At 37.4% G+C, this 20,081-nt stretch overlaps 1 protein-coding gene across 1 annotated transcript in view; it reads right to left on the reverse strand.

The window, feature by feature from the left end:
* The window catches only part of MAMDC2 (MAM domain containing 2), a 269,205-nt gene that overhangs the window by 74,663 nt on the left and 174,461 nt on the right, over positions 1-20,081 (reverse strand). The window contains exons 4-6 of the mRNA XM_053702515.1: positions 10,602-10,686; positions 9,300-9,437; positions 4,232-4,488 (exon numbers count right to left, since the gene is read on the reverse strand). Coding sequence (XP_053558490.1) covers positions 4,232-4,488; positions 9,300-9,437; positions 10,602-10,686 — 480 coding nt within the window. The remainder of the gene's footprint in view (positions 1-4,231; positions 4,489-9,299; positions 9,438-10,601; positions 10,687-20,081) is intronic.

The raw sequence follows: 20,081 nt of genomic DNA on the forward strand, positions 1-20,081 counted from the left end.
TGAGCACAATTTAATTTAACACATGTGCAACTTCAGAGCTTTGGTTAAATGTTATGCTTGATTAAAAAGTTGCACAAGACACATCCAAAATCAATTTAAAAGTAGAGTTATACTCATAATAACACTGTCAAATAAAACATATATTAAAAAAATGATTGCATAAAAAAGTTTTAAGGGCTCAAAGATATGAAGTCAAATGGGTTAGAAAAAAAAGCCTGCAAAGGGCATTAACATAGAGATACAAACATATACATCTCTAAACATGTATATGTATGTGTGTGTGTTTATATATACACTATATGTGTGTGTCGATATGTATTTATGTATTTATATGTGTAAATATGTATTTACAGACATATATGCAAATATAAACACATAAATACATATGTATACAATCATATATAGACATACAGGGAGTGCAGAATTATTAGGCAAATGAGTATTTTGACCACATCATCCTCTTTATGCATGTTGTCTTACTCCAAGCTGTATAGGCTCGAAAGACTACTACCAATTAAGCATATTAGGTGATGTGCATCTCTGTAATGAGAAGGGGTGTGGTCTAATGACATCAACACCCTATATCAGGTGTGCATAATTATTAGGCAACTTCCTTTCCTTTGGCAAAATGGGTCAAAAGAAGGACTTGACAGGCTCAGAAAAGTAAAAAAATAGTGAGATATCTTGCAGAGGGATGCAGCACTCTTAAAATTGCAAAGCTTCTGAAGCGTGATCATCGAACAATCAAGCGTTTCATTCAAAATAGTCAACAAGGTCGCAAGAAGCGTGTGGAAAAACCAAGGCGCAAAATAACTGCCCATGAACTGAGAAAAGTCAAGCGTGCAGCTGCCAAGATGCCACTTGCCACCAGTTTGGCCATATTTCAGAGCTGCAACATCACTGGAGTGCCCAAAAGCACAAGGTGTGCAATACTCAGAGACATGGCCAAGGTAAGAAAGGCTGAAAGACGACCACCACTGAACAAGACACACAAGCTGAAACGTCAAGACTGGGCCAAGAAATATCTCAAGACTGATTTTTCTAAGGTTTTATGGACTGATGAAATGAGAGTGAGTCTTGATGGGCCAGATGGATGGGCCCGTGGCTGGATTGGTAAAGGGCAGAGAGCTCCAGTCCGACTCAGACGCCAGCAAGGTGGAGGTGGAGTACTGGTTTGGGCTGGTATCATCAAAGATGAGCTTGTGGGGCCTTTTCGGGTTGAGGATGGAGTCAAGCTCAACTCCCAGTCCTACTGCCAGTTTCTGGAAGACACCTTCTTCAAGCAGTGGTACAGGAAGAAGTCTGCATCCTTCAAGAAAAACATGATTTTCATGCAGGACAATGCTCCATCACACGCGTCCAAGTACTCCACAGCATGGCTGGCAAGAAAGGGTATAAAAGAAGAAAATCTAATGACATGGCCTCCTTGTTCACCTGATCTGAACCCCATTGAGAACCTGTGGTCCATCATCAAATGTGAGATTTACAAGGAGGGAAAACAGTACACCTCTCTGAACAGTGTCTGGGAGGCTGTGGTTGCTGCTGCACGCAATGTTGATGGTGAACAGATTAAAACACTGACAGAATCCATGGATGGCAGGCTTTTGAGTGTCCTTGCAAAGAAAGGTGGCTATATTGGTCACTGATTTGTTTTTGTTTTGTTTTTGAATGTCAGAAATGTATATTTGTGAATGTTGAGATGTTATATTGGTTTCACTGGTAAAAATAAATAATTGAAATGGGTATATATTTGTTTTTTGTTAAGTTGCCTAATAATTATGCATAGTAATAGTCACCTGCACACACAGATATCCCCCTAAAATAGCTATAACTAAAAACAAACTAAAAACTACTTCCAAAACTATTCAGCTTTGATATTAATGAGTTTTTTGGGTTCATTGAGAACATGGTTGTTGTTCAATAATAAAATTAATCCTCAAAAATACAACTTGCCTAATAATTCTGCACTCCCTGTATATATAAGTACATTGGAGCCCTTTGCAATCAAGTAGCTGAAAAACATGAAAAATGTATATTTATGCAATATTTATATTTAAAGGGACATTTAACACCTGCTGAAAATGGCTAAAACCTACTTTATCTTATTAATAAAAATAAAATAATCACTGCGGTCTATTTTATTTGTTCCTCTTACCCCAAACTGTTGACGAAGATTGTTTTGAAGTACAGTGTTGATCTAGTGCTTGATTCTACTATGTAAGCTGCCATATTGGAACATACCTTACAGGGGCATAGTAGTCACATGCTCATGATACAGTCACATGACACACACCGCATATTATTTGTTACATATAACTTAGAGAATCACATCTGTTTGCAGCGTGTGAGCTGCATTGTCTGAAGATATTTATTTGTCACTCATAGTCTAAATGTATAAGCTTTCCCCAACTATTTATATTCACACATTTATGTAGCACAATTGAAATAAAATGCTTCATAAGCAATATTTATGTTTTTAACGCCCCCCACAGTTTTACTCTTGCCCACAAGTTTTAAGCTCTAGTCTAATCAAAAGCCCTTTGCCGTTTTCAGGCACTATTGTAAATCGTGAGGGAGAGGGAGGGGGAGAGGGTGGCTCTCAGACACGCTGGATATACTCTGTGGCCGTGCAGAAGATTTCTGCCTCTCATGAACTCTCCTGCTTATGTAAAGCTCTTGTACCAGCTAACTGATCAGTTAGTAATGATCATCTGTTTTATTTACCAGTGTGAACTGCTCCTGTCACACCCTCTGCCAAGACACAGTCACTAGAGCAGAACTGTGTCTGTGATCATCAGAGGGTGTGACAGGAGCAGATCACACTGGTAAATAAAACAGACGATCATTACTAACTGATCAGTTAGCTGGCTGGTACAAGTGCTTTACATAAGCAGCGCAGGAGAGGTCATAAGAAGCATAAATCTTCTGCAGTGTGTCTGAGAGCCTCCTCTCTCCCTCACGGAGCTTACAAATGATTTGCGACAATAGTGCCTGAAAACTGCACACAGCGTTTTTTAGCTTAGAGCATAAATCTTGTGGGCAGTAAGAGTAAAACTGTGGGGGCATTAAAAACATAAACAGTGCTTATAAAGCATTTTATTTCAAATGTGCTGCATAATGTGTGTGAATATAAACAGAGGGAGAAAGCTAATTCATTTACACTGTGACAAAAAAATATGTATCTTCAGAGACTGCAGCTCACACGCTGCAGATGCTGTGCGTGTCATGTGACTGCATTATGAGCATGTGACTACTGTGCCCCTGAAACGTGCGTTACAATATGGCAGCTTACTTAGGAAATCAAGCACTGGATCAACATTGTACTTCAAAACAATCTCCTTCAACAGTTTGGGGTAAGAGGAACAGAAAAAATAGACAGCAGTAATTATTTTATTTTTATTAATAAGAAAAAGTAGGTTTTAGGGATTATTAGAAGACAGGTGTTAAGTGTCCCTTTAAGTGTTTAATTGTGTTTGTACTGTAAATATTTCACAATCCAATGATCTTCACATAGTGGAATATGTTCTAAGTATTTTTAAATAGATATTCCTTTATCTATCTATCTATCTATCTATCTATCTATCTATCTATATCTATCTATCTATATATATATGTATATATCCTATACCTATATATAATTATCTATACATACAGGTATATTTATATTTCATCATAAAACTATTAGCTATGTGAAGAACATTGAAATGTGAAATATTAATATTTCATGTCAGGTTAGCGCACTTTGGTTAAACACGATCGGGTTTGCATGCAAGTAGGGTGTTGTTATTTTTTTTTTTTTTTTACTTTTCTCACTTTATTGAAGTCTATGGGGAAATACGTTAACACGGTCGACATATCCCAAGTTCGGCTTTTTGTGCGCGTTGGTAACTTATAATATGTACGCTACCCGATGCATGCAAAAAGCTTACTTCTAGCAAAATTATCACTGGAGTGGGAATGCTAAATTGCGTTCTACTCGTAATCTAGTGCTTATGCAGAAGGAATGTAACAGAACTATTCTTTAATTTATTTTTATGGAGACGGGTGCAGTTCAGGATGTTTTCATTTAAAGAAGGGGCCCCAAATTCAAGCAAAGTAAGATTCAAAATGCAGGCAAGTAGCTGTTAGTTGTCAGCTTTCAAATAAGTTATCTAGTTGTAAAAATGAACAGTATATTCTTTAATATTTTCACTAATGAGCAATTTATAGCTACAAAAATAACTTGTCTTACCTCCACTGGGATTGGTACATGTAAATCAATTTCAGCTAAATTCCATTCCCCTGGCCTCACACTGTCCATTTTCCATATTTCTTCATATGACCCATGCAAGTCACGGGTAAACACCATAAAACCATTCCTACTCTCTCGCTGAAGTTGATAATAAAAGGAGAGGCAACCTGATATTGGTGTTATAATCGTAGGAGAGACCAGTTGAGCCACTTCCTGAAACTGCTTGACATAAACAGAATCTACATACATATAGTGACCTAAACAATAGGAAGAGAAGAAACATGAATCAGGTAGGCATAACATTTTAAACCTTAAAGGGATATTAAACACTAAATATATTTTATAGACACCGTACTGAGGTTACTTCACGCCTCATTCTAGTTGTGTGCGATGCCATGTTGAAATCTGTCTTTCCCTACAATCCAGTACTGACCTGTTTACACATGTGTAGCAACTTACCTTCAAATACCTGTAGTGTAACCTAGGTTCCATAATGGCAGCACCCATAACTAGAGGGAGGTGCATGACATGTTTTTAGTGTTCAGTGTCCCTTTAATATGCTCACTACTCACTTATTTCCAATATTCTGATTGGTTTTCATTAATTTTGCATATGAAATCCAATTTTTTTTCTTTCATGATTTAGACAGAGTATACAATTGCAAACAACTTTCTAATTTACCTCTATTATTTGAATTGTTTTCGGTATCCTTTGTTGAAAAGTATACCTAGGTAGGTTCATGAGCTACAATGCATTACTGGGATCTGGCTGGTGATTGGTGGGTGCACGTATATGTATCTTGTCAATGTCTCACCTGATGTGTTGACCTAGCGCCCAGTAGGAGATTGTTGCTCCATCAACAAAGGATACCAACAGAGTGAAGCAAATTTGATAAAAAGGTAAATTGGAATTTATTTATTTTTAAATGGTATGCTCTACCAAGAAACATTTTTTGTTGCATGTGCAAACACAGACAATGAAAAAAAAAAAAGCTAGAGGGATCTAGAGAGACAGAAGTAGTTATACCAAGCCTACTATGATCATAATAGCTTGTTCGACCATGAAGGAGTGGTACACCAGCATCTGGCTCTGGAAATTATAAAATAGGAGTAATAATACATAACGCACACAAAATGTAATTTTCTATTTCATATTACTGGTGAAGCAGGTAGACAAGGAGAAAAAATGATAGCTTTTTGTACATTATGTTTAGCTCTAATGTTTGTACATAAACCAGATTACATATCCAGACCAGAACAATTTGCACATTAGCTATGGTCATGTACAATGGATGCTTGCATCTACCTCTTGCAAAGACAAAAAATATATTGTTGTAAATGGAAATCTAAATTAGAATGGCATAAGCCCCAACAAAATTGTAAACCAAAGATGAAGAAACAAGTTAATAAATGGTACAGCGTTGAATATAAAGTCATTATTCAAGAGTGCACATAAAGTGCAGGGTACAGCTTTGCCCTTCTGCACATCCAATTCATAATCCCCTCCACAGCACTGTTAGCTGTAAAACATATTCTTTATAGAAAACCAGGTAGCAAAACAGCAAAGTCAAGCCCTTAATCATGCTAGTTATACAAATATGCATGTACTCCCCCAAATCTTGCATTCTATGGAATGTTACTTTGACTGCAGGGCACCATTACCTTCATCCTCTGCCTCTTTCCCTCTTCAACACCCAGCGTAACTGCTTTTTGAACTCCCCCAAAAATTGCATTCTGTAATATGCTACTTTAAAGGGACAGTCTAGGCCAAAATAAACTTTCATGATTCAGATAGAGCATGACATTTTAAACAATTTTCCAATTTACTTTTATCACCAATTTTGCTTTGTTCTCTTGGTATTCTTAGTTGAAAGCTTAACCTAGGAGGTTCATATGCTAATTTCTTAGACCTTGAAGCCCACCTCTTTCAGATTGCATTTTAACAGTTTTTCACCGCTAGAGGGTGTTAGTTCACATATTTCATATAGATAACACTGTGCTCATGCACGAGAAGTTATCTGGGAGCAGGCACTGATTGGCTAGACTGCAAGTCTGTCAAAAGAACTGAAAAAGGGGCAGTTTGCAGAGGCTTAGATACAAGATAATCACAGAGGTTAAAAGTATATTATTATAACTGTGTTAGTTATGCAAAACTGGGAAATGGGTAATAAATGGATTATCTATCTTTTAAAACAATAAAAATTCTAGTGTAGACTGTCCCTTTAATACATTTTATAGTTTAAAATTCTCTGTGCCTGTTTTCAACTTGTGGTAAGAAGGTGTCATCTCCATTTTTTGCTTAGAATTTGTGCTTTCTTAGCAGTAATGTACGATCTCTATGTGACTGCTATTAACCATAAACTGGACACTCCAATCTTGTCACAGCTTAGTTTGTCAGGGCAGATGTACTGTAGTTGAAGTATGTGTAGTATCTGTGACATTATCTTAAGTGTAAAGATTTCTAAGTGATTGAGTTAGACAATGAGTTGGACAAAATAAATTGATTACATATAAACAGGTACCTTCATGTTTCTTATCTCCCAATCTTTCCCCTGCTCATTTAAACATGATAGAAAATATTCTGTTTTCCTTTACCATATTTCATCCTTTCGTAAACACTCAGACTATTCATATCTCACCTTTTCTATACCCCTCTACTACTCACATGAGCTCTATTCCTTTCTTTCATCTCTCAGCTTTACTTTATCTCACCTAACCCAAATCCACCATCTGTCTCTTTCTGCTCACACAAAAGATTAACGCCTCAGAAAATGTAGCCTTTGTAACCCTCTCAATCTCACAAACTGCACTTCCACTAAAACCTTATAAATTCTCTTATGCCCTTTGGAATGTACTCTCTATATACAACAATCTCACTTCTATTCATAGCCTATTTGTTTTATGATCACTAAACCTAAACTTGGCTCTCCTCCTCTAACACAACTGCAGCCTTCCTATCCTATGGTGGCCTGCACTTCAGTCACACTCTCAGGAGCCTTTAAGATTAATTGAAGCATAAAACAGACATATTTGCTGCAGCATATCTGTCTGTTTTATGCTTCAATAAATCTTAAAGAATCTTAAAGGATCTATGTGGTGCTATGGGCTTATTGCCATATCGTATCATTCTAGCTGGAGGTTGTCAGCTGGTCTAATTTGCACCATCCTCATCGAGGTGAGAACCTGATTGCTGTTCATTATTTGGATGCTACTAGGCTGAAGAGGTGTCCTAGGTGCCAGTTTCAACTTGTCTTTTAAACTCATGACATCACAGGTTGCACCTGAGTCCAGCTGACAGGGTTGGCATATATTATTTAGTCTGAGATTTACAAACCATTTTGGCCCTTAGATTTTACAGCACCAATGCATTATTTTGAGTAAACTACATCAGTGCTATGTAAATGTGCATCCACAGAATCTGATGTTTGCTCAATTGTGTGCAGCTTTCTTGCTTCCATTCTACTTGACAGACATACTCCAACAAAATGATCTATGTGGTGCTATGGGCTTATTGCCATATCGTATCATTCTAGCTGGAGGTTGTCAGCTGGTCTAATTTGCACCATCCTCATCGAGGTGAGAACCTGATTGCTGTTCATTATTTGGATGCTACTAGGCTGAAGAGGTGTCCTAGGTGCCAGTTTCAACTTGTCTTTTAAACTCATGACATCACAGGTTGCACCTGAGTCCAGCTGACAGGGTTGGCATATATTATTTAGTCTGAGATTTACAAACCATTTTGGCCCTTAGATTTTACAGCACCAATGCATTATTTTGAGTAAACTACATCAGTGCTATGTAAATGTGCATCCACAGAATCTGATGTTTGCTCAATTGTGTGCAGCTTTCTTGCTTCCATTCAACTTGACAGACATACTCCAACAAAATGATTTAGTCTACCACATGCTCTACAGATTTTCCCATAAGCAGGGCACTGTTCTTTCTCTTGTACTTGCACACTGCCAGAGTACTTGCAGGATGCAGGCTTGCTCATAAGTAAGTTGTGTAGGTGATTTTTGTGCTGAAGCTTGTGCTGGTGGTTCTTCAAGCTTAGCTGTTGCTTGGAGGCTCCATTGATACTGTCAGTCTGTTTATCCTGCTCCATAGCTCTCATATGTTTGTCAGTAAGTTCTGCAGCACGACATATCTCAATTGCTATTTGTAGGTTTAAATCATGCTCCCTCAATAGGTGGTGGTGTGTGCTTTTACTAATGATACCTAGGACTATTTTGTCACAAATAAGTTAAACTCTCAGAGAACCATACTCACAGCTTTCAGCTGTTTCTCTTAGCCGTGTGACAAAGTTGTTTATTACTTCACCTTCTTCTTGCTTGCAGCTGCCAAATATATATCTTTCATATATGACATTTTTATAATGTCTGAAAAAAGGCTTCTAATGCATCCAGGATGACTTTAGTGTCACTCTTTTGCTCCTCTGTGAGGTTCAAATTATGCTTGTATAATGGTGGCTTTCACTGCCCATCACCCTCCTCAAGGTGGCTGCTTGCACTGCTGCAGGCTTCTCATTTAACCCTGTGGTTAGGGAGTCATCCTCAAACTCAGCTCTGTCTGAAGTTGTCCCAGTTACTGCTGCAATCCCCACTCACCCTCATTGTCTCAGGCAGTGGAATGCTGTTAGCAGCTGCCATGGTGCTGGTTTTCTTGCTTCCAGTGCTCAGCTTTAGGACAGGACTGTGATTACTACAGGAGGCACAATCAGCTCTAAAGTCTCTCACTGCAAGACTGGCAAGTTCTTAGCATCAGATGTGTAGAAACAGCGCAGATTCAGATACTTCTGACACCATGTTTCATGTGGTGTAAATAATGACAGTACAAAGCATTAGGGCTAGATTTATCATAGCTGAGGCGTACAGGGGCTTGATAAATCTAGCCCTTAGTGTACAGAAGCCATGACCTTAGCAGAGGATCAACAGGAACAGGAAACAAGTGCAATAGAAATTAATCATAGAGTTTCATATAAACTAAACATAACACCCATAACAGTTATGTTAAACCACTTTTCAGTTCATGTCATATTTCTTTATCTCCGTTTACCAACAAACACTTACCAAATTCATTGTTCAAGGTATGATCTTTTGGTAGAATAGACTGTGAATTTCTTATGTTGCCCCCTCCAACAAACCAGTTTACATTTGGATTCCAGCTATTCACGTAGCCACAAAGATGGTTTTCTTCAAAGTCACACTCTATAATTAAAAAAAGCCAAATGCCAGCATTACCAATGCTACAAATACATTGTATAAATCATTTATATTCCCAATGGTGTTCTTATATTTATACTGAATTTTCTAATATTTAGTAGTTGGTAAACGTTACTGTAAAGTTAAAAATACATAAAATTATTTATAAAGGCTTTAAAGGGCCAGAATGTTGATAGATCCCATGTAATGGTGTTTATTGATGCTAATAGGTGCAATTAACATGTTATGCTCCAAAACCATTGAGATATGTGTGTGTCTCTCTCTAAAGGATTAGAACAGGGGGTTTATCATTACATTTGGGCATTTTTGCTTGTTGGGTCATCTATTTTGCTAATTCTTAGTAGTGTAAAAGTGCTGGTTATTCTTTTTTTTTTTTTTTTTTTTACTTTAATTGATTTAGCAGGAAGTATTTGTTCTGTTTGGTGATGTTGTCATCCAACATAGGGACAGGTAATTTCTGAATGCTTTGCCCATGTGCAAAACCAATGTTACTTTTGAGGTACTCAGTAATCTAAGTAGAAAGTTTATGAAGTCCTTTCAGCTGTTGAATTTGATGAGTGAAATATGGTTTCATAAAGGTGTCGTTAAGTATTGAGAATTTGGATTGTGATCAGAAAAACAGAACTGGCACATGCTATTTATAGGGACATTTTTATCAAAACGATAATAAAAAGTTCTGCTAATGAAAATAGCTGACTGTGATCTTGTCAACATCGAAAATGTTTCATTGGCAGCTGTTAACATGCTGATAATTAGCAAATGATAAAGTGTCATCATCTCCAGGGTTGTAGGAGCTTTGCTTATTAGTTAATGAGCTTCTATCCCACTGACTAGCACAGAACAAACATACACGTAATCAGTGTAAAAATCTAACAGCTTTACCTTATCCTTTTGTTTGATGAAAAAATACTTTAACATATTTAAACAACACATTTTCTATGCATGAGCACAGTGTTTACCGTTTAATAGGAATTTAATGGGACCTCTTAGATTCCTCACAGTTTGCTACAAAGGAAATGTTTTTGATTATAAAATTAATATCAATCTATATAACAGAAACAGGACATCTACCCAGAAAGAAAGTCTAAAGTGGCTCACAGTATATAAATAGGACATATGGTGTCCCTTTAATCCAAATATTATACATACCAATGCAGTAGCCAGTTGTCATTTTCAGTTCAAAGATAGCAATGCTACCCATGATATCTTCTCCTATTATGCCTTCAAGTATGATCTGGAATGGGAAAGAAACACATTTGTGTTAACAGCTGTGCCAATGTAGATGGGCTTGGATATTCTAACATTGCTAATTAATTTATAATGGAACCTAAAGAAACAAGAGCAGATAGATTCAAATAGCTATTTAGTGAAACATATGTAATTAGTATCTGTTAAATCTTTAAACATTAGACATACACATGCATTTTCATTAATTGTTTTTTATTTATGACATCCGACCATCTTATTTTTATGGCAACACAAGAACTCAGGGGCGCGATCCGATATAGATCGCAGTTTGCGGCGCAAGCGAGGGAACCCGCGTCGCCCGCAGTTTCAGCTCGCAACTCGAGCTATCCAATATGCGGCACCATCACTTGCTAAAGTGGCGCAAGTCTCACAAACCAGCGATGTCCAGAAATCTGCGTAAGTACAGATTTTTGGAGTCGCCAGTGACTTGCGCCACGTTAGAAACTGCCGGCGCCTATAAAACCTGACTAAAGTCAAAATCACCCGCACTGTCTAACACGCCTCCTAAACATAGCCCAACACGTCTAACCCTCTATCCGCTATCCCCCCTCACTAGCCTAACAATAAAAAAAGTTATTAACCCCTAAACCGCCGCTCCCGTACCCCGCCGCCAGCTATATTAAATCTATAACCCCCTAAAGTGAGCCCCTAACACCGCCGCCATTTCTATTAAAATTATTAACCCCTAATGTAAGCCCCTTACACCGCCGCCATTTCTATTAAAATTATTAACCCCTAATTTAATCTACCTACCCCGCCGCCTGCTATATTATCTATATTAACCCTAAGTATATTATAGTTAATATAGTTATTACATTATATATATTAACTATATTAACCCTAATTATATTAGGGTTAATATAGTTAATATAGTTACTATAGTATTTATATTAACTATATTAACTCTATCTAACCCTAACACCCCTACGTAAATTTATATTAAATTAATCTAATTCATTATAAACTAAAATATTCCTATTTAAATCTAAATACTTACCTATAAAATAAACCCTAAGATAGCTACAATATAATTAATAATTACATTGTAGCTATGTTAGGGTTAATATTTATTTTACAGGTAAATTGTTAATTATTTTAACTAGGTATAATAGCTATTAAATAGTTATTAACTATTTAATAGCTACCTAGTTAAAATAATTACCCAATTACCTGTAAAATAAATCCTAACCTAAGTTACAAATACACCTACACTATCAATAAATTAAATAAACTACAAATATCTATCTAAAAATACAATTAAATAAACTAAACTAAATTACAAAAAAACCAAACACTAAATTACAAAAAATAAAAAAAAGATTACAAGATTTTTAAGCTAATTACACCTATTCTAAGCCCCCTAATAAAATAATAAAGCCCCCCAAAATAAAAAAAATTCCCTGCCCTATTCTAAATTAAAAAAAGTTCAAAGCTCTTTACCTTACCAGCCCTTAAAAGGGCCTTTTGTGGAGCATGCCCCAAAGAATTCAGCTCTTTTGCATTTAAAAACATATACAATACCCCCCCATTACAACCCACCACCCACATACCCCTATTCTAAACCCACCCAAACCTCCCTTAAAAAAGCCTAACACTACCCCCCTGAAGATCTCCCTACCTTGTCTTCACCACACCGGGCCGAACTCCTCATCCGATCCGGGCGATGTCTTGCTCCAAGCGGCAAAGAAGAATTCTTCCTCTGGCGATGTCTTCCTCCAAGCGGCAAAGAAGAATTCTTCCTCCCGGTGACGTCTTCCTCCAATCGGCAGCATCTTCCATGAAGCGGCATCTTCAATCTTCTTTCTTCGCTCCGCCACCGCGGAGCATCCATCCCGGCCGACGACTGAAAGACGAATGAGGTACCTTTAAATGACGTCATCCAAGATGGCGCCCGCCGAATTCCGATTGGCTGATAGGATTCTATCAGCCAATCGGAATTAAGTTAGAAAAATCTGATTGGCTGATTGAATCAGCCAATCAGATTCAAGTTCAATCCGATTGGCTGAACCAATCCCTTCATGGAAGATGCTGCCGGAAGGAAGAAGACTTTGCTGCCGCTTGGAGGAAGACGTCGCCGGGAGGAAGAATTCTTCTTTGCCGCTTGGAGGAAGACATCGCCGGAGGAAGAATTCTTCTTTGCCGCTTGGAGCAAGACATCGCCCGGATCGGATGAGGAGTTCGGCCCAGTGTGGTGAAGACAAGGTAGGGAGATCTTCAGGGGGGTAGTGTTAGGCTTTTTTAAGGGGGGTTTGGGTGGGTTTAGAATAGGGGTATGTGGGTGGTGGGTTGTAATGGGGAGGGGGGTATTGTATATGTTTTTAAATGCAAAAGAGCTGAATTCTTTGGGGCATGCCCCACAAAAGGCCCTTTTAAGGGCTGGTAAGGTAAAGAGCTTTGAACTTTTTTTAATTTAGAATAGGGCAGGGAATTTTTTTTATTTTGGGGGGCTTTATTATTTTATTAGGGGGCTTAGAATAGGTGTAATTAGCTTAAAAATCTTGTAATCTTTTTTTTATTTTTTGTAATTTAGTGTTTGTTTTTTTTTGTAATTTAGTTTAGTTAATTTAATTGTATTTTTAGAAAGATATTTGTAGTTTATTTAATTTATTGATAGTGTAGGTGTATTTGTTAGGATTTATTTTACAGGTAATTGGGTAATTATTTTAACTAGGTAGATATTAAATAGTTAATAACTATTTAATAGCTATTATACCTAGTTAAAATAATTAACAATTTACCTGTAAAATAAATATTAACCCTAACATAGCTACAATGTAATTATTAATTATATTGTAGCTATCTTAGGGTTTATTTTATAGGTAAGTATTTAGATTTAAATAGGAATATTTTAGTTTATAATATGAATTAGATTAATTTAATATAAATTTAGTTAGGGGTGTTAGGGTTAGATAGAGTTAATATAGTTAATATAAATACTATAGTAACTATATTAACTATATTAACCCTAATATAATTAGGGTTAATATAGTTAATATATATAATGTAATAACTATATTAACTATAATATACTTAGGGTTAATATAGATAATATAGCTGGCGGCGGGGTAGGTAGATTAAATTAGGGGTTAATAATTTTAATCGAGATGGCGGCGGTGTAAGGGGCTTACATTAGGGGTTAATAATATTAATATAGCTGGCCGCGGTATAGGGGGATTAGATTAGGGGTTAATAATTTTTATATAGGTGGCGGCGGTGTAAGGGGTCAGATTAGGGAATAGATAAGGTAGATGGCGGCGGTTTTAGGGGCTCACAGTAGGGGGTTAGTTTATGTAGATGGCGGCGGGGTCCGGGAGCGGCGGTTTAGGGGTTAATAACTTTATTAGGGATTTCGGGGGGGGGATCGCGGTTGACAGGTAGATAGACATTGCGCATGCGTTAGGTGTTAGGTTTTATTTAGCAGATCGCGGGTGACAGGTAGATAGACATTGCGCATGCGTTAGGTGTTAGGTTTATTTTCTAGCTAGTTTAGGGAGATACGGGGCTCCAATAGTCAGCGTAAGGCTTCTTACGGCTGCTTTTTGTGGCGAGGTGAAAATGGAGTAAGATGTAAGATTTCTCCATTTTCGCCACATAAGTCCTTACGCTGCATATTGGATACCAAACTGCGCTGGTTTCGTATACCTGCCTATGGCCCAAAAAACTACAGGCGACGGCAGAAATATACGGGAGTAACTTCTAGGTTACGCCGTATATGTGATACCAAACCAGCGTAAATATTGGCGTCGCCGGCTTTTGCGGGCGACGATTTTTATCGGATCGACCCCCAGATGTAGTTTCTTATGTCATTCCACACTTTATAGCACAAGAAAAAGAAGTGTTACATTAATACTCTAAAGTTTTTTCTCCATATACCAAGCACCTCCCAGTTCCAGTCTTTTCCTGTACTCACAGTCTGTTACTGTAACAGCTTATATATGATCCCGAATTTAATTAAAAAGAGAAGACAACATTGATTTATAGTTACTTAAAATGAAGGAAACCTAGTGAGGTTATAGGTTGAGGAAAGAGAGAATTTTTTAAAATAACAGAGACCGATTTTTGTTGCATTTGAAAATGTATTTACAGTTTTATATATATATATATATATATATATATATATATATATATATATATATATATATATATATATATATGTTCCTGTACTGAGAAAAAAGAGGTCTTGTGTTTATGCTTGTGAGGTGTCACTCTCAAACAAGAAATATAATAAATAGTTTAAATAGTGTTTTTTCATATGAATTATAGAGCTGATTAATGATTTTGGTCCCTTTAAGAATAACTGGTTTAGCTAAATGAATCATCCCAAGTTGCCAGAGAATTTAATCATGTGATCAGTGTGGTTGATGACTACCACTAAGATACCCATGTGGCATAAACAAAATTAGCTACTTATTACCATAAAGTAAGATGACAAAAAGAGCATATAATAAGGGAGACATATAATAAAGGAAATACACACTCATTTCATACACATGTTGCTACCACAATGCATCTAATGTGCAAATTAAATTTTGAAAGTTTTACTGTTATTGGCAAATGAGGTAATATTTAGTATGATTACATGTTTTCCATCCTTTAAAACTATTTATAGTAAAAGGATTAAACAGCTAGAAATGTTTTTGGATAATGCTACATCTGCAGAACTTCACTTCGAAAGGTAGTTTATCTGTATTATCTGTACAAAAACCAATGCAGATGGAATGTTATTCTATTTTATTGTTAAAATGGGTAAAAAACAAAACAAAAAAAACTTGAAAGTATATGAGACAGTAATGTCAACAATATTCCTTATACAAGGTTTATATCCATCCTTAATATAAAGTATTTTCATATCCATAAACTTCCCTTAAAACAACCCCCTCCCCCCATGGAATAAGTAATCATATTTGTACTGAAATGGTACAACCAATCATTTTATGTATTATGTAAATAATGTATTTTTAATAAATCCCTTTCTTTTAGTTTGTGTTTTACAACTACAAATGAGTTAAATACCTAGTCAAAGTGGCTATTTTGCCACTACAGATGTGGATACAGATGCAAATGAGAAGCAGGCATACCAGAGGCGTAACTAGAATTCACAGGGCCCAGGTGCAAGAATCTAAGAAGGGTCCCCCCAACAATCCACCCCCCTGCCCAAAAAATAGTGAATTTGATACATATCCTTTTTTTTAAAAAAAAAATATTTAACACAGAAAAAAATGTGAATCAGATTACATGTCTGCAAAAGGAGGTACCCTGTGCCCACAGTCTGTGAGATGGTCTGACCCCCTATTACTGTATATAGTGACACTGTTTAACCCACCAATACTGTATATAGTGAGTCAGTGACACAGTCTGTAATCTGCTGGTGAGATGGCTGGCCTGACCCTACCCGCCCCAGTACTTTATATAGTGACCACAGTAGACTGTGACATGGTCCAGCCCCCCCTACTGTATATAGTGGTACTGTATAGTGACACTGTTTACTCCCGCCCCCCCTTGCTGTAGTAACAAAGTCTGTTATTTTCTGGTTCCACAAACATGCATAAATACACACACAGTCACATACATACATACATACATACATACACACATACACACACATAAACACCAATGGGTAAAACAGAGACACTAGTGAAGCATCATGTCACACTCACATATCATCAGGCAGTGACAGATCAACGTTTTTTATTTTTAAACAAATTGCGATCTCTGCACCCCCTGTAGTTTCGCCCCTGAGGCATACGTTAGTATGCTCAATTCACTGGTCATATACTTCTCTAAAACAGATTACTGTTACAGGAATGCAACTCTTACTGTTTAACCTTTATGAATAAATTAAAGGACCACTCAATACAATAGAATTGCATCATTAACAAGTGCATAATAAACAGACAATAATTTAACACCTACTCTAAATTTCAAATAAGCAGTAGATTTTTTTTCTGACAAATTTATTTTATCTTCCATTTTCCAGCCTCTTGTATCATGTGAGAGACATCAGCCAATCACAGACTAGAATACATGTACTCTGTAAACTTGTGCACATGCTCAGTAGGATCTTGTTCCCCAGAAAGTGTGCATATAAAAATACTGCAAAATTTGATACTGGAAGTGTATGGTGGTTATGTCAAACTCAGTTTGACAGGTGGACATGCCCCTTTCTTCTCCCCTAATCCCGCCCCTTTCCAGTCCCACTTTTACGCCCCTTTTTTATATCAATTTGATATAAAATTGATATAAAAAATAATAAGAATTTGATATAAAATTTATATAAAAAGAGGATTTTGATACAAGTTTGATATAAAATTGATATTAAAAATGTGTTAATACAAATTTGATATAAAATTTATATAAAAAGTGTTTTTTTTTATTAAGGATTTGGATTGATATTGTTGATTAAGAGATTTATAAAAGGATATAAAGTGGATTAAAGGGGTTATAAAAGTAAATAAAGCTTAATTATTTTGATATTTTCTTCTTTTAGAAGGGTTATAAAAGAGAATAAAGCTTAATTATTTTGATATTGTTGATTAGGAGATTTATAAAAGGATACAAAGTTTAAATATGATTGTTTTTTCATTAAAAGGGATAAAAAATGGTATAAAGTATAATTTTGACATTGTCTTCAATTAAAAGTGATATGAAAAGGATATAAAATGTAATGTTTTTCAATGAAAGTGATATAAAAGAGTTTAAAGCATAATTTTGATATTGTATTCTATTACAAGGGTTATGAAATCTTAATATATTTATCCTCTATAATGTTTACTAACATTTGTTATAACATTTCTGTGAATTAAATAATTTAATTCATTATTGCATTATATATTCTCTGTCTTTATTCCAGCACATTGTATGAACAAAATTCTTTCACCTAGATTACGAGTTTTGCGTTAGGAGTAGTGATGTCGCGAATAGTTCGCCGGCGAATAGTTCCCGGCGAACATATCTTGTTCGCGTTCGCCGTGGCGGGCGAACATATGCGATGTTCGATCCGCCCCCTATTCGTCATCATTGAGTCAAACTTTGACCCTGTACCTCACAGTCAGCAGACACATTCCAGCCAATCAGCAGCAGACCCTCCCTCCCAGCCCCTCCTACCTCCTGGACAGCATCCATTTTAGATTCATTCGGAAGCTGCATTCTTAGTGAGAGGAGGGACAGTGTAGCTGCTGCTGATTTAATAGGGAAATCGATAGCTAGGCTAGTGTATTCAGTGTCCACTACAGTCCTGAAGGACTCATCTGATCTCTGCTGTAAGGACAGCACCCCTAAGGCTAGAACATCAGTCTGTTTTTTTTTTTTCCCTGTGTAATCTAAATGCAGTTGCCTGCCTGCCAGCGTGTGTGTCAGGCTCACAGCGTATACTGTGCCCCCTTGCCCAGTGCCACCACTCATATCTGGTGTAACTGTAGTGTAGATTTAAAAAAAAAACCCACTTTTTTGACTGTGTTAAATAATAGAAGTCAGTTTCCTTCACACATGTGCGTTTCAGTGCCTGCCTGCCAGGGCACAGCGTCACCCCCAGGGCCGGATTTGCCATTAGGCACAGTAGGCATGTGCCTACAGGCGCATTGCAGCAGGGGGCGCCACAGAGTCAGTTTTTTTTTTTTTTTTTTTTTTTTTTAAAGTGAAGTTTTTTTTTTTCCTGATTTTGTTGAGCCTGTGAGTGAGTGCTTTGTTACTTTCTGTAGTGTTTAATTTGTACAGTAGGCAGGGGCTAGTGCTTATCAACTTTATCAGAACAGATGTCACAGTGAGCAGAACTAGGAGACTAGCAAGCAACAACTTTAGCAAGTAGCAGTAGCAGCGCACGCACTGCAGTCGTCTCCTCGCGTCCTCCTAGGCTGACTCCCTCCCACCCCTGACTCCACCCTCGCTCCCACGCTCCAGTTGGTAGTGCACAGCCTGCACAAGTGAAGTGACTGACAAGTCGTCTCATACATACTCCAGTCCCCGGGCCCAGGTGAGTGTGCTCGCAGCTGCTCTGAAACTGCTGTGGTCGGCGCCGCGGGCAGCGTCACGCCCACGTCCGACCATCACATGATGCCGACTGCCGCCCTCTGCCTCTCAGAGTCAGAGTACTAGGCGGGAAGAAAGTGAGCTGATGTGCGTTCTCATTGCTGCTGGCCTGGGCTGGCTGAAGTTTTGGTTGCTCCTCCACGGTCCACCTTCTGACGCTGTTGGAGCGGAGCCTGTCGCCTGCCCTGGGCCCTGAGACGCCTCAGCCTCTCTACAGCATATAAGTGAGTGTGACTAGTAGTCTGTGAAAGACAAAGTGAGTCAGAGTGACCAAGGCCAAGCGCACTAACTGTAACACTTACACAGTAAAAAGTTATTATTAGACTGACTGGACTGTGACTGTGACGCAGGTACCTGTGTGAGAGAAGGTTCCCTCTCATAGTGAGTGTGACAGTGTGTTTGATCGCCCCAGCGGTGGTGCTAGCCATGTATTTCCTTCTGCTTAAAACATATGTGTTGGGACTGGAGACCGTACTGAGCTACATCCTGCTGTTCTATAGGTTACAGTTTATTCTGAGCTGTGCAGCCTTGGTCATGTTTAGCAGAGATTTGTCTGTATATTCTGTCTCTATGATGTTTGATCAAATTCTGAATTATAAATACTTGAGCTGTCACTATAATCTCAGTAACTTCACTGTTAATTTATTAACTCTTTTAGAAACTAGATATCATGTAAAATGCATGTTCACATGGCTGCAGAAGTGTAATTGGCTTTGTTCGTCTCTTTTAAATCCTTGCAATGCTTTTCCCTTGCCATTTAAATGTTCCTCAAATAAAAGAATTAGGGACATTTAGTACACATAAAATTATTGTGTGTGTGTGTGTGACTGTGTATGTGTATGGGTTTATGTTTGTTTGTGTGTGTGTGTGTGTGTGTGTATGTATGTATATGTGTGTGTGTGTGTATATATATATATATATATATATCAGGTAATAGATCATTGTGTTATCCCTTTGTGTACACACACTTGCTTACTTATATTTGTAAATTCAATACTTAGAGAGGACAATGGGGAATTTATATTTTATTACCTAAAGGGACAGTCTACACTAAAATTGTTATTGCTTAAAAAATATAGATAGTTGTCCTAAATAATATATAAAAAAAGTCCTCACTTTTTCACTTTTTTGGGAGGGGGGAGGGGGGGTGGGGGGGCGCTTCAGGTTTTTGTGCCTACAGGCACATGAGATGTAAATCCGGCCCTGGTCACCCCAGTGCAACTCATATCTGGTGTAACAGTAGTGTAGATTTAAAAAAAAAAAACACTTTTTTGACTGTGTTAAATAATAGCAGTCAGTTTCCTTCACAAGTGTGCGTTTCAGTGCCTGCCTGCCAGGGCACAGTGTCACCCCAGT

The sequence above is a fragment of the Bombina bombina genome, chromosome 2 (assembly GCF_027579735.1).
Source record: "Bombina bombina isolate aBomBom1 chromosome 2, aBomBom1.pri, whole genome shotgun sequence".
In the NCBI taxonomy this organism is placed as follows: domain Eukaryota; kingdom Metazoa; phylum Chordata; class Amphibia; order Anura; family Bombinatoridae; genus Bombina; species Bombina bombina.